This window comes from Eurypyga helias, unplaced genomic scaffold, assembly GCF_000690775.1.
Source record: "Eurypyga helias isolate BGI_N326 unplaced genomic scaffold, ASM69077v1 scaffold8458, whole genome shotgun sequence".
Lineage (NCBI taxonomy): Eukaryota > Metazoa > Chordata > Aves > Eurypygiformes > Eurypygidae > Eurypyga > Eurypyga helias.
The window spans coordinates 2,015-17,934 of record NW_010268827.1 but is presented as its reverse complement, the minus strand read 5'-3'; the positions used below and the strand labels follow the sequence as shown (position 1 = coordinate 17,934).

The window sequence follows — 15,920 nt, the reverse complement described above, 5'->3', positions numbered from 1 at the left end:
GGGCCCACATTCTCCCTGACTTTCCCTTTATCACCAATGCACCTAACTTTCCCCTATGTACCTATCTTCCCTACTTCAGTACTTGAATCCAGCAGTTCAGGATGTGGAGGAATCTACAACTGGTAACTAAGAGGGCTTCCCTCTGCTGCAAATCCCTGCAAATTTGGCATGAGCCCACCATAAACTGAAGTAGGAGATGCGTGAACATAAAACTGCCGAAAAGAAAGGATCAGAAAAGCATGACAGATTCCTGTGGTGTCATTTTAGCCTCACTGGGTTGAGGCTGTTCTTCAGTATGACAGTCTACAGGACGCGGAGGGCAATGGGATCCAACAGCCGCAGTTGTCTCTGCGAAAGACCACCACCTCCAGAACAGAAAGAACACGTATTCGCCAGCTGCTTCTATTGGCAGCTCCGTACAGGACACAGGCAAGGGTGGCAAACCGGTAGCAGATTCTGAAAAGCTGAGGAATAGAATGAAAACGTCGTGAGGCACAACTCAGAGCCAGGGGTATCATTAGAAGGAAGGAGAGCCAAAGAAAATAAAAAGGAGGGTGGCAGGGAAGGAAGGCTCTTTGTAAAATAAGCTGGGAGGCAGGGAACCACTTCCTCTAAAGCCAGGGGCCAGCCCGAGCACCAGTTTACACAGCACGACAGATGTTTGATGCCACCACCTAAGAACGATTAAGACCCTGCAACAAGGAGGAAGCCTTTGCGGTGAAGTATTTTGGCACTGCTGACCAGCCAGCACGATGCTTTCACGTGGGTGCTGCCCCGACCTGCACACCAGAGACCCCGAGGTCACCACAGACACCTCCGCTGAGGCAATGGGCTGCTGCTGCGCGCAGGCCGCAGGTTGAGCTGGTCATCGCTCTGCGATGCGGAGACAGGTACACTGCACACAGGTTAGAAGTTGGCCCTAGAGTAGCTCACTGCGTGTTCCCAACACAATTCCATATCCACAGCAAGTCCTGCAATGCCCAATCCGTAAGTTAGACAATTACGAGATGTATTAAAAATCCCAACGCCTTTATTTGTAAGTTTAACACATCATACAGCATTTACTGTTCAGAGTAATGTACACAATAAGGCTGTGACAGCTGACTTAACTGTGTTGCCAGAGTTTTAATTCAGTTTTACCCCAAAGTCTCTTAAATCCCTCTTTTGGAAAGGTTTACCCTAGTCTCTGAAGGGGGTAGTAAGAACTCGGAGAGAAACAAGACTAAAAGATCCCCAAGTTCTGCGTTTGGCCGAGGTCCAAAGCGGCGAAGCTGCAGGAGTATGCACGGAGCAAACAACAGAACTACAGCACATCTTTAGACACTGCTTCAAACCCACTGAATTACAGGCTCTGGCTTGCAGCGGAGGCTAGCGTAGCTGTATGCACCCGACAAACCCCACCTCTCCCCGGGCCGGCATGACAAATACACAGAAATCTAGGAAAACTTTCTTCCGTAAGCCCCAGCAGGATGTGCCGCTGACACTGACTGTCCACAAGATCACCCTAAAATGCAACCTACGTAACTTCAGCCTTGCATTTGAAAATTTACAGCATTAGCAACAATTGCTATACGGAGAATTCGGTTCTGGATTTAAGTAGTCACTGCACTCAGGAAGGAACAAAAGGCCTGAACTCGGCCAACACTCAGCAGTAAGATCAGATGTCAGAATTAGGCAAACCCCAGGCTCGATTAGCAGTTATGATACAGAACACGCCCTCACCCCCACACCAAACCACTGCAACACCAGACAAGCCACCCCCTTACTCTCGCGTTTTCCTTTTCCACTGGGCAGAACACCCCAGCAGGAGCATGAAAGCGCAAGGCTCTGCAGGAGCAAGTCACTATTATTCCAGGCTGCCTAAGAGTTCCCTTGACGCATGTCACAAGGTTTTAGAACCTGCATCTGAGAGCGGCTGCCATTCTCTTACACTTCACAGGGAACTGCTACAGCTCAATTTACACCTACACGCCACACTTACACAAAATAAGGTAAGGAATGTGCCCAGCAGTGAACTACCAGCATGCTAGAAGCCAAAAAACCTAACTCTGACAGCCTTACCAGCGTTCTGCTGAGTAATCTGGTGGAAGTATGAAGTTTACCTATTAGGGAAAATGTTCACATTGACACAACCAGTGTAGGACTAAAAGAAGATTAAAAACCAATGAAGCTAGCAGCAGGTCAGCTTGTCCTTGAAGGGCCAGAAACAGGCTGGCCATTCCTGCCTGTGACAGGAAACGTGTAGATAACCCCACACACCGCTGTTGAATACAGAGACTTCTGTGGTTCTGCTCTAGAGGATGTGTTTGTGACTATAGTAGGGGAAAAAAAATTCCTAAGAATAGAAACAACAGTATGAGAGAAAGAACAGAAAGGGAGAAAAGACAAGACCTTAAATTTTCATATCCCTGAACAAGAAACACTGCACTAAGAACTTGCATTGAACAGTGACATTTCCTTCCAGACTCTTCTCCATTATCAACAGAAGGACTCCACAGAGAAGTCCTGAATTCGTAAATTTACACACAAAAGAGGAAAAGCTGAAGCGCTGAGTTGTACTGGTTCGGGAAGCAAATCCCCTGAAGGTGACCTGGCTAGAGTGTCCAGTCACTGTAGAGCACCATACTGCACTACATCATACCCAACAGGAGGACAGGAGTCCTCCTATAATTCCGTGCCATCATAAAATGTGTGAAGATACTAGCCCAACTTGGGAGGAACGCCGGGTATTTGGTCATCTGTTCCTTTTCCTGCTTACAAGGAAACAACAACAAAAAAGCAGCCCTGTACGAGATTGCGTGTCTAGTCTTTCAAGCTCGTTAGCTAGACACACGGAAAAAGATCCCCAACAACTTGTGCACTCGGCACAAAAACAGTTTGCCATGAAGGTAACACTGCCGACCTCACCTCTTCTCCAGAGCTGCAGAAGTCACACTGCTCAGGCACCCACATCCAGAACCACTTGGAAACCTAAGCGATGTCATTTTTAATTAGGGCTTTAGGCAGCACATGAGCAGAGTGCTGTGTCAATACACAACCAGTGCTATGCAGTCAGCAGAAATGTTTTGTTTTCTTTACAAGATACTCTAAAATTATTGCTTAACCATGGCACTTATAAGCTCTCCATTTTTCCCAGCACCCAAGTATCTTCTTTGACTCGGACCACAGTTCTAGTTGCTTGGGACATCTAATGTCAGAATTCAGAGCAGCTTTACAAAGGAAACCCCCTCCCGAACACCAGTGAGTAGTTTACTCGCTCTGAAAGGCAGCAGCTTAAGACATACAACCACTAACGCCCCATGTGAAGATTCCCTAGCCTATGGAACAGACTCCTTGCACTTAACGTGATTCTCGTAACTCCAAATTCTCCAGTTCAGAAGAAGTGCCTTACTGCGTTTTGCTAGAAGAGCATCAAGTTTAGGACCGACTGAAGATCAGCGATGCAGAAAAGAAGTCGCTGGAGCGACACGCTTTAGTCTGAGACTCGAGACTGTGATGGTCTGTGACCCTACCCAGGTAACACAGAGGCAGTGGCTTGGCTAAGAGGTTTATCTCCAGACTGCTTCCCGGCAAGAAAGGATCCCCGACAGATTACTTAATCAGTGCTTTATCTTATTTATATCTCAAACCGTACAATTCCTTCCGTTCTTCTGGAACTTGACTGACTCCAGGAAAACCTAATGCACTGACAAGATCAAGAGAATGTCTTTTTGCAAGAGAGAACATACACGCACATGTATTTGGGGGCTGTATTTTTCTCCTACAGTAGCACTTGGTCCTATCCATCCTCATCAGATATACTCCCACCTTAACAGTCAGAGGCCCAATGCAGTGATTGCAGGGCAGAATTAGGTCTCGCTTCCAAATCCTATCACTGGCCTTAACACGACACACTATGCAACTCCAGCCAAGTTCGTTTCTTTGTTCCTTAAAATTAGGAAAAACTAATGGCTACTTCACCCAGAACTTCAGAACTAGTTTTTGTAAAGTGCTTCCTCACCTGATGAACGTGTTCATATTGCATAAAACAGAAACTGGGAGGTGACCCTGATTATTTTTCCTTTTAAGTAAAAACAAGTATGAAAAAGAAATTGTTAGGCAAAAAACGTATTTCATTACAGCGGTAGGTACCAAGCCACTCCTGAAATCGAGTGCATCGGTGCTAGTGAGCAACATACCAATCCTACGCAGAGATCATTTATTCTGTTTTGACTCCAGTACGTTGTTCCAACATCTCCTTGGCTTAATCCCAACCTACTTATCCAAAACATCACACCGGCTATACTTAGGTTTCTATTATTACTTAAAAGTAAAAAACTTGTTCTTAAAACATTTTGGCTCCAAGAAAAGACAGCTTGTGAATGCACTGACAATTTCAAATTATGATTTCCAAAGCCCTATCACCATTTGTCTCAAACTCTTCCACAGATCAAGCCAAATTTATGTTTAAAGTTCAAAATACAAAAGATATGAATTATGTTTTTATAAAAATGTAAAAAGCTAGTCAAAATTACATGTTTATATATTTAATCTCTGAAGAATGGAGTATAGCAGCAGGAACTTAAATATAATAAGAACTATCAACAATAAATACAAGAAATTAGTGCAAAGATTGCAATAGAAGGATTCTTGAGTACAATGAGAATATAGAGACATTCTAATTTGTACAAAAACCATCCCAACTCTGTATACAATCTCATCTATAAATACAACCTCATAAGATGAAATGCTTATTTGCAAATAATAGTTATTAAAAACTGTGCTTTACTGGATTTTTCAGTCGTTCTCTCGGCAGGTGTCATTTGCAGGAAGTCTGTAAAGACAAATTTCCATAATTAGACATTTTTAACTCCCCCAGAAGTTATGTTTTAAACACAACTAACAAGAGTAGCACTACACACTTAATTTCCACAGAAAGCATTATTAGAAGACCAAGCACTGTAACAAATATCTTTGCAGTCAGCAATTTGTAAGCATGCGACAATGAGGTAAATGGTTAGAAAAAACAGGAAGAGTTCACCGCAAATGTTAAACCAGGAGTTTACCTATAGCGGAGCATGAAATTGGCTGTGCATTGCTATTGCCTGTTGAAGTTTTTCCTCTTTGGCTCGTCTACAGTGGCAGAGCTACAAAACAATACATAGGAAGAGTGAATTCGGAAAGGACTTTTTTATAACACATACTGCAGTTTAATGATTTAGCTACTTTGCAGGCTCTTTAAAAAAGGAAAATCCTGTGAAGCACCTTCCTTCCAAGCTTCAGGCTGAACAAATGTCTCTATTGATAACACTATTCCATCCACAACTGTTTAAAAGAAAATTGTTTCCTATGTTATTCAATGCATTTATATGGCATCTTTAAAGAAAGGTGCGCTACCCACCAAGGTGCTCTTGTCACAGCAAGAGCAAGAACGGTGGTTTTTGAACCCCAGTTACTTAATTGGTGATAGCCATGAACAGAACAATTAGTTTAAGAGGCTTAATTTATTAAACATTAAGGTTGCTTAATGTAACGTGATTCTGTGTTGACTTACCAAATTTAACATTGCCCATGTGGCTATCTTCCCTATAGCTATATAGAACCATAGAATGGTTTGGGCTGGAAGGGACCTCAAAGACCATCCAGTTCCAACCCCCCTGCCATGGGCAGGGACACCTTCCACTAGACCAGGTTGCTCAAAGCCTCATCCAGCCTGGCCTTGAACACTTCCAGGGATGGGGCATCCACAGCTTCTCTGGGCAACCTGTTCCTGTGCCTCCCCACCCTCTCTGGAAAGAACTTCTTCCTGATATCTAATCTAAACCTCCCCACTTTCAATTTAAACCCGTTACCCCTTGTCCTGTCACTACAGGCCCTTGTAAAAAGTCCCCCCCAGCTTCCTTGTAGCCCCTTCAGGCACTGGGCGGTGCTATAAGGTCTCCCCGGAGCCTTCTCTTCTCCAGGCTGAAGCCCCACTCTCTCAGCCTTTCTTCAACGGAGAGGTGCTCCAGCCCTCTATATCCTCTATATCTATAGGATATAGAAGAAAGTGGCACAGAAATACCTGCAACAACACAGGATTACAGTCTAATGCAGGAGACCTCTGCACTGCCACCTTAAAAATATGCGTCTTCACAATCCAGATTATATTCTAGACAGACTGAAGCCACTTAGGGATATATTTTTCTTTTGTTGGAGCTTACTAAAAGCCCTGCTCTGTATCACAGAACTGCTCAAACTCCAAGTCTTAAATTTATTCACTGTGTTATCTCTCAGGTTAGAAGAAATTGTGTATTACATACTGTTCTCTTTTCCATGAAACTACTAAGAAAGTCATCTATTTCTGTTTTGCCTTCCAAGAAGTCTTCCGCAATAGTGTCAGATTCCTCTTCAGCTTCGTGAGCAGCTACTTTAAGTCTGGCTTGGAGAGCACTTGGACTGCAACTCTAAGGAAATAAAAACTCCCATGTAATATTAAGCTGTCCCACAAAACTGACATTTCCAAGAAGAAAGATAAATGACTATATAAATGTGGGATATGTGAACACAGCATTATTACAGCAGGAAAAGTTTAAGTGACCAGATGGAGCTTCATCTCCAAGCAACAGCATAGCTTGTTAAACCAGAAAGGATTCAACGTGAGAAAAGTGTGGCTCGTTTAGGTCTTGATTCTCAAATGTATAAAGCTTTTCAACTTTTACCCTGCACTGTAGAAACCATCCAACTTGGAAATCTGACCAAGTTCTCAAGTGCATGATTTCTGAGCAGAACTAGTGTTTCAAGTGTCTTCAATAAACAGGGTCTGCTTTTGAAAGTCAGCCTGAGAAGTATGAAAAAGTAAAGAAAGCCTTTACTGTTCAGCTTTTAAATACCCTTGAAATGATTGTGGAGAGGAAGACAGGAAAGGAAAAAGCACCTACTCAAGAAGCAGATGGGCTGCTAATCTAAACCAGTATAGTAATTCTTGTGTTCTTACAAACCTCAAACCTTATTTCTGTTTATTGCACATAATTTCATTATTAACCTCCAAACCTATTAGAGGATAAATCAGAATGGGATTCACATCTTCAGCTGCAGTCTGGACAGAGCCAGAACTGCACAACTAAGACGTTTATAGATTTTAGATGCTCAGACTACCCTTCATCTACCCCATGAAATTACACACTGTAAAACTGTCATGTAATCAGACATTTCCTGTTAAATTAATCTTGTCCAAAATAAGGAGTTTGCTCCCATAAAAAATGACTAAAATTCACCCACAGTACACATAAAAAGACTTGTCTGGAACTCTGAAGGAGAGAGGACAGGAGATAGCAGGTAGTGTACAGTGAACATCAACAGATGAAGATACAGCGTATGTGGAAAAGCAGCACAAAAATCCAGCTGCAATTCCTCGACTCTCAACCTCCAAACCTTCATTAAATCAAACCAGCAAATTTAACTTCAAAAAAATAAAAGGTCATACAGCAGAGGGGTATTATGTCCTCTTCTTACGTGCTTTCTTACTGAAGTTAAATGTTTCTCAGTGCCAATCACCTGTGCTCCCTTTAAAACCAATTTACATCACACAGAACGGAGGCATTAGGAGTCAGACTGTTTTCGTTTTCAAGTGAGGAAACATTCTGTTTAGATCACCAATGAGATAATTCAGTCTGCTGTCACATAACTTTTTGCTTGCTATTTCGTATTTTGTTACTTATTGGGCATTTTGAAATGCAGGTAAGGTACTACGCATGCTATTTTGATGGACTGCCATATTCTCAGGTGACAGGTCTTGCAAACACCGAAGATTTCAGTGCAGAAATTATTTTATCAGAAGTTCCAACTTTTAATGCATATCCTGGTGAACATAATCAGAAATTATTCTCCTTCCCCAAACTGCTTTCTGAAGTAATGACTTTCCCCTATCTGCACTTCAGAACGTGCAAAGTCTGACAGCGTGTTAACATGTTGCCCAAAGGAAGCGTATCCAGTCAATCACAGAATTTAAGTTTCTGAAGCAATGGTTTTAATCATTTTTATCTGGTACAGTTTTACAAGCTCATTATGTTAAACAGGTACCATTAATTAAATAAGCCTTCTTTAAAAATCATTCTGTTCTTAAAACTGGTTAGAGTCAGGACTGTACTTAAGAACAGCTCTAAATGCTCCCATCACGCTCCCTTCTTCCAACTTTGCTTCTAGTGCAGCATTAAAACCCACCAAACCCAACCCCAAAAAACAACAGTAGTGTGATAGTAAGAGTTTTGCTTTCCCACTGTTTGGTATTTCACCCTATTTTATGTCATACTTGATGTAAATCTATTTCATATAAAATTAAGAGTTGAAGCAGAAGCATCTTCTTTATGGATAAAGACACAAATCAAAACTTCAGTTTAATTAAAGTATTCTTAAAGGATAATACAATATAGAGATTATACCTCACTAAGTTCATGCTGTCTTTGCATCTTTTTTTCAAAGGCTGCTTTCATCTGTGTAAGTTGCTCATACTGGAAGGGAGAAGAAAAACAATGCTTTACCCCAAAAAAACCCAGAATACTACAACTAATATTTCTGAAAAAGACTTTATTGTTCACTTACTTTGTCCAAAACCATCTGTCTCTTTGCCTCTAGACCAGGCTCCAGCAACAAGTTTCTTTCTATAAAATAAAGTCACTCTTACTACATTTTTAAAGGACTCTGTTCGTAGAACACAGCCACAGATGCTCATGTTTTGACATCTTACTTGCCAGCTCTTCAATGCTCTTCACTAAGTCATCTCTGTCAGCGATGACCTGTTTCAGTTGCGGCAGAGTCACAAACTGTGCCAGGAACGCTTCCTCCTGCTCATTCATATTGGTCAGCTGCGATATGCTAAATTCAAACAGAAAGAAAGCAAGTTTAAGGCTAACAGCAAACATTACTGCAGAGTTACTAATTTCTGCCAAAAGCTGAAAGCTTGAGGCATTTATAGGGACTTCACAGATATGCAACTTATTTTTCCCCTTTCTCCTGGATTGTGGGCTCTATCTCCAGAAGTGAGCTTAAAAACCAGTGTGCTAAAACTTATCTTTCATTTCAAGCCTCACTTCCTATAAAGTGTTTTTTAGTGCTGCTGTAGTGGGTTGAGCTTGGCCAGCTACCAGACACCCACCCAGCTGCTCTCTCAGTCCCCCTCCTCAACAGGATATAGGAGAAAAGCCTGTGGGTCAAGGTAAAGACAGGGAGATCCCTTACCAATTATGATCACAGGCAAAACACCCTCAACTTCCTCTAGGGAACTCCATGGCTGCGGCTTCCCTCAGAGCATATCCACCTGCTCCAATGTGGTGTCCTCCATGGACTGCAGGTGGATATGTGCTCCAGCACAGTCCCCTCCATGGGCTACAGGGAAATGTAGCTGCCGCCAAGCCAACTGTGTCTGGCAGGGGGGCAGCCCCTGGCCTCTTCGCACAACGGCCACCCATGCAGCCCTCCAGCTACCAAAAACTGGCCACCCACACCCAGCAGAGCTCCTCGGAAAAACTCCAATACCATTCGTGATTTAACTCAGCTACCATCAGAAGAAGCATGGAATTTTGATCCAGTCGTCGAAGGCCAAAATTCATCAGTGTTTTAACAAATTACACTTCTCCCCCAAATCTCCTAACCTGCTGCTACGTAATAAGGATGCTGCAGGCTCTTAAGGTGTCAAGGAAAACAAAGACCTTCTTGCCAAAGGTCTTTTCCTTTTTGAAAGGACCAAGTTTTCAATCACTAAACTATGACTATGGAAAGGTTTGCTACCTTCTGAAAGTTTACCTCAGTTCTGAGAGTTCTGGAAATGTATCGGGAACATCAGGCATCCTGTAAGTCAGTCCATTCTGGCCAACCTAGACAGAAGTTTAGAAATGCTCAGTAGATTTTCATAGATCAATTTCTTGATGTTTAACCAGACTAATCCAAAACTGGAGATGAGTATTTCCCAGCAACAAGAAACGTAGCAAAAGCAGTAAGAAGCAGTAGTGCTAGCTTCCAAACAGATGATGTTCAGCTCAACCGTGGCTACAAAATACTTGGGGATGTAGGGAGTGGCATGTTGTAAAAGATCAGTCAGTTTGCAGTGCTGTCTTGCTGAGACCTCCATTTGCAGTGGATCACCCAGGAAACACACAGGAGGAGTATCACTCAGGGAAGTGAGAACTGATAGAGGTTGACATTTTCATCTCTCTCCTGTGGTTTAAAACCTCAGGGAATAAAAGTTTTTAGACAAGGAAAAAAAGTCTTTCTTGATAGAAAGTAAAAATTTTAAATTTTACACAGCCAGAAAAGCATCTTAAGTTGAAGAAAGCTTTTGCTTCTGAAGACAAGATCTGATGGAAGACTAATTAAACATGTAGATATGTTTCTAAAGCACATTAAAAAAACAAAAAGCCTTCCAGAGTGCATCAGTGAGAGGAAGTTTGTGAGTACACACGTACAAGAACCTGTGAAGAGGGGTATTTGAAGCATGAAGCCAAGAAATAAATACACATAAAAGCTTAGGACTGCACATTGTTCTGGCCTGATATGCTCTGGACAGGAAGTCCCACATAGAGAAAAGGATCTCATTTTCTATGGCTGGAGAACCAGGCATAGCTGCATTATGGGGGAGTGCAGCTCCAAAAAAACATGTATTCAAAGATATTTAGCATAACACTAGTTTCACTGAAACTCAGAAAGACAAACTTATTGCTCCGACTTCAAGTTTGTTCTAAGAAACTTTTCATCAAAGCCATAATGAGAATTTCATTTCCCCAGCACCAGCACAATAATGAAGCATAGTCGGGTAGCCGAGGCAGCAAGACTCAGTGCACAGACCTGAAGCCCTCCTTCTGCTGTCGGAACAGGCAGTGGCAGATCAGCAATCAAGCCGTAAGAGGGAGCAGCAGGCTTGTCTGTAGTGTAGCTTGAAGAAACTGATTCAGCAACAGGCACGGCTGCCATTGTTCTAGTTGTTTCTTGAGGTGGGTATGGAGGAAGAAATGGAAACCCCTGAGGAGCATAAGGAGGCATTCCGTCTGCTTTGTTGAAAAGGCTAAAATAAAAAAAAAAAAAAACCCACCACAACCATGAGCAACCAACTGCTTACAGCACGTTTCTTATAATTTGAATTACAATTACTAGACACATACTAGACATAAGACTGAGTTTTTAAAAGACCATAAACTTTGTATTTTCTCAGTTACTTCCAACATAGTAAGTTCCCTTCATGTCTCACAATGCAACATAATACACAACTCCATTAAATTATGTTCTTGTAGGGCAGCCACATACACACTCACACTCTTTAATTACACGAAAACCACTTCTCAAACTTTTGTGAGAGTGTAAATTTCAATTGTTTCCACCTAAAAGTCCTGAGAAATGCCTCTGAGTCGTACATCAGTTCTTCCTTATGCTACAGCTTTTAACAGCTTGGGCAACACACACATAATTACTTTTAAATAACATGCTTTTTTTATCTGAAATTCACAACTGCAGCTGCATCTAAACCCAGTACCAGTGTCAGCCATGAGAACCACAGTTGTACTGATAAAGCCATAATGTCTCAAACCACTTTTGCATATTTAATACAATTATTTAAAACGCACAATTTCTGTTACACAGTCATGCAACAGAAGCTGCCTCTAAGCCTGGGAGATTATGAACAGGCTATGAAAAAACACAACTGCTCAGATCATGAGCTACAGCAACTTCAAGATTTCATCTGATAATGTAAACATTTATTCTTTCTCAAGAAAACAGAAGCATATAAAGTTACATCAGCATGTTCATACATTAACTCCAATGAAATCTAGTGTTTCTTCTCAAAACAATCATGCCATCAAGTATGCATACGAAATCATGCAAGGGCAGGGAATCTGTGTCTCCCAATAAATCCATTACATTATTTCTGTTCCTGCCCTCCTGACACTTGGTTTCTTCTTTTTTTTTTTTTTAATGTACAGTTACATTAATCATGTTTACAGATACTTACTATGGAAATGATGTTGAGCTAGATGCCAGAACTGGAGGATTCTTCCAAAACTCATCCAGTAAACTTTGAATAATTTTTCCAAGATCTGAGTGCATTGTAAACTGGTAAAGACAAGAAAAATAAAAACCCAAAAAACTTAAAGCAGATGTAGAACAAAAGTTATTCCTGGAATCCAACAGTTCATACTGTGCTGAACTTGACTACCTGCTATACTGACAGGGCAGTACTGTAAGCTAATTCAAAGACATCAGCTAATGTAAACTGTGTTTACACGAGCTCCAAATAAAGTGAGAAAGCTACCCAGAATGACACCTCTTTTGATTATTCCATTATCAATGGAGAATCAAATGAGCACATTTCTGATCAACAACTAAAAAAAGTCCAACTTTAGTTACTGGGTTACATTTGAGGGGAAAAAAAAAAACCGAAACCAAAATCAAGATTTAAGTTTGAGGCAAAAATCATCATTAACTGGAGTCTGAAAAAGCCGTAACCCCACCCCACTGCCAGAAAAACCACCATGTCTTGGTTGGCAGAGTTAAAAAAAACCACAGTATATTACCCCACCCCACTGCCAGAAAAACCACGTCTTGGTTGGCAGAGTTAAAAAAACCCACAGTATATTGAAGTCCTGCATATTTAGAACTAAAACCTTTACATCTTTCTAACAGGATTAGGGTAGAAAGAACTACATTACAAAACAGTCTTAAAGCATCCTCTGCCTTATTTGGAATACACTGTAGAGAAACAAGGACTGTGATACTGGTACTAACAAGAAAAGTGATAGGAACTTTCTAAGCCACTATAACTTAAAATTTTTTCAGGTAGAGAAACAAGGACTGTGATACTGGTACTAACAAGAAAAGTGATAGGAACTTTCTAAGCCACCATAACAAATTTTTTTCAGATATATGGAATACTGAACTCAGTAACGGTAGCAGGAAAAGAGTAAGTTTACTGAACACTACTGAATTTATGTTTTCAGACTCCTCAAAACATAGTTTGAGAGGGATTAGGATCTGTACTAGCCTTTTTTATCAGAAGCGTTAGCAATAATCTAGGATGACATGTATTAAAATCGCTATTAACAGCAGATACATGTGAAGCTAGGATTTATACATACATTATTTATTAATGGACTGGTCACATAGAGTCCCTGCTTGTCCATTAAATGATGTCTCACAGGTGGGAAAACACTGATGACTGGTTTTTCCTGAGGAAACTGAGGCGGAAGCAAGCTGCAAATACAAGAATAATCATTACTACAGCTACATCCCATGACCAGGTTTGCATAAGAGGGCTCCTTATGCAAAGAAAAAGTACTACTAATTACATAAACTTACTTTTCTATGAGAAGAGTTACAGAGAAAAAGAGCGTAGCACACAAGAGGATTATTCAGTTACAAAATTTGAAGTCAGAGAGGTTAGAAAACTAGACTTCCACAGAACCGAAGAGAGCATTTACTGGGCAAAACTGCAGTGTAACAGTGATGCAATTACGTCCATGGACAAAGAAAAAGCTGTAGCATAACAAGAATATTTACTAATACAAAGGTTATTACTACAAAGACAGTGCAGTCTAGCGTCTATCAGGCAAGTTTTCAGGCTAAAGTAATAAAAAAATTGTGACTAGAATGCCATCAATATCTGCCAGAGCAAAAGCACTCCCAAACTAAATTCACAGGAAATGTTACAATAAATCACTTAGAATCCCGAAGCTTCACTGAGGTAAGAGTTAGGAGTTATAGTAGATTAGTAAATTACTAATGAAGTTTACTTTCACTTGTAGGGGATTCAAAGTCATCACAAACTCTCAAGCACTTTCTTCTGCGTGCCTTCAACTAAAAACACGCAAGTATTTTAGGAGCTGAGCATGGCAAAGTATAGTTTTGCTTTCAGCTGAGCTCCTGCATCCTGTACAGAACTAGTTTCATTCGTATCACTACAACTACTAACGCAAATCCAGGTTATAGTTCCCAAAAATTACCTATGAGCTGGGAGCCATTTATGTTCAATTACTACTTTTTCTGGAGAACATTTTTAATTTTCAAGGTGTGCCTAGAGATATGCCACTCTACTTACATGTTCATATTAATAGTCAAGTTGTTCACAGTGAACGGCAGTCGATATTCCACGTCTTTCTGAATTTCTGCAATACTGTCAAAGAAGAAATTGTTAGCATCCAATTCATGGTCAGCCTAAAGTCTAAAAATGGCCTTTGTATTTAGTTTCGTTTTGAAAAGCCTGTCAGAATAAAGTTGGAAATGCTGGAATAAGTTAATATGCTTCAGAATGCTGAATATTGCAGAATATTGAATATCAAGATTAAAGCAAAAAATAGTGGATTCACCTTTAAACCTCACACAGGAACACAAGCAGCGCAAATAAATACAGGCAGGGAAATTGTGCTACGCACTGATCTAACAACAATCTCAACTTATTCTTCTCCACTTACTGCTCAATTTAAGACTCCCCATCAGTGAATATCTATCTATCTAATATGTGAATATTTAAAGTATACTGAATTGTATCTAATAAAACTTTTACTGTGCCAAGGCATTACACTTGTTTCACAGCCAACTACTGCTCTGCCACACTGCCTACAGATCAATATTTAGAAGATAAATATTACACTAGGCCTTCTTCCTTAACAGATCAGCTTACTATTTAACATCCCTTTTTTCCCCACATGCATCAAGTTCTGTGCCCTTGCACAGGTATTGTCAAGAGAAGAGCTACTTGCAAGACCGTAAAGCTCTGTAATCCAGCGACACTCAAGACAGACTCCCCTGAAAGCACCAAGTGAAGAAGAAACGTGTGTCTTAGGAAATCTGGTAAGACCAAATCCAAATCTGCTCCTCCTGTAACAGGTAAGTTACTGAGAAAAATCTTTACATCAGCTGCATTAATAGGAAGTTGATTTCAACACTCAAGTCACTCTGTAATTTGTATGTGCACAAAGACTGTTTTGAAAGATGGTATCCCAAAGAATGAGGAGGAAGAGGAGGAGGAGACCTGGCTCAGAACCAGAATTTCTGGTCAAAAGGAGTAATACCTAAGAGAAAAATGAGGGAAGAAAATCAGCTTCACCTTATAATGCCTCAATCAAAACAAACTTAAAAAGCAGAGCAATTCCTCTTCCATGTATTTTTCCTGCCTGTACCTGGTTATTAATATTCTTCTCCCTCACCTCTCCAAGGCTCCCTCATAAAGCGAGGGAACACAGCCAGAATTGGGAATAATGGCAGCTGCATGTTCCCATAAAGCCTCTTGGTACCCAGATTCAGAAATGCTCCTCCATCCACCACCAGTATACTCCACCCACTTATTTCCTTATAAAACCCCGAAACACATGACCTGCACATGTGTGTTAAGTGTAGTGCTAGGAGTGTTTTATCTCTCTTCCCGGAGAGGGTGGGGAGGCACTGGGACAGGTTGCCCAGAGAAGCTGTGGATGCCCCATCCCTGGAAGTGTCCAAGGCCAGGCTGGATGAGGCTTGGAGCAACCTGGTCTAGTGGAAGGTGTCCCTGCCCATGGCAGGGGGGTTGGAAATGGATGGTCTTTAAGGGCCCTTCTAACCCAAACCATTCCATGATTCTATATCCCTGCAAAGCATCACTTGCATGTGGAACTTAAAACTGTAGTTTCAAAGCTTCCAGAATAAATGGAGTAGAGCACAAACCTAGCTCTGCACCACACTTTCCACATCCCGATCTCATTCCTCTCACTGACAACTCAGTACCTGCTCTTTCACCGTGAAATCACAAGCTGTTTGAATAAACTATCAGGCATCCTCAGCACGGGAGAATTCAAAGTTTAGGGCTCTACTGTGATACACCACACACTGAAATCACCACCTCCTCATTCTTCACTGAAGGATTCTCCCTGGAATCTCTCGTGCACATTCCTGCCCTGTAATCATGTGTCACACATTTTAATAGCCTGCTACAAAATTCTTTCAAG

The 15,920-nt window shown here is 41.2% G+C and overlaps 1 protein-coding gene across 1 annotated transcript; it reads right to left on the bottom strand.

The window, feature by feature from the left end:
- Nucleotides 1-4,101: 4,101 nt before the first annotated feature.
- Nucleotides 4,102-14,729, bottom strand: VPS37A (vacuolar protein sorting 37 homolog A (S. cerevisiae); the record flags this gene model as incomplete). Its single annotated transcript, XM_010157868.1, has 12 exons — nt 4,102-4,813; nt 5,035-5,126; nt 6,282-6,425; nt 8,400-8,468; nt 8,560-8,618; nt 8,705-8,832; nt 9,760-9,830; nt 10,798-11,014; nt 11,957-12,057; nt 13,080-13,194; nt 14,039-14,113; nt 14,696-14,729. Coding segments are annotated over 11 exons (1,094 nt in total), but the record flags the coding sequence as incomplete, so codon positions are not given.
- Nucleotides 14,730-15,920: the final 1,191 nt, after the last annotated feature.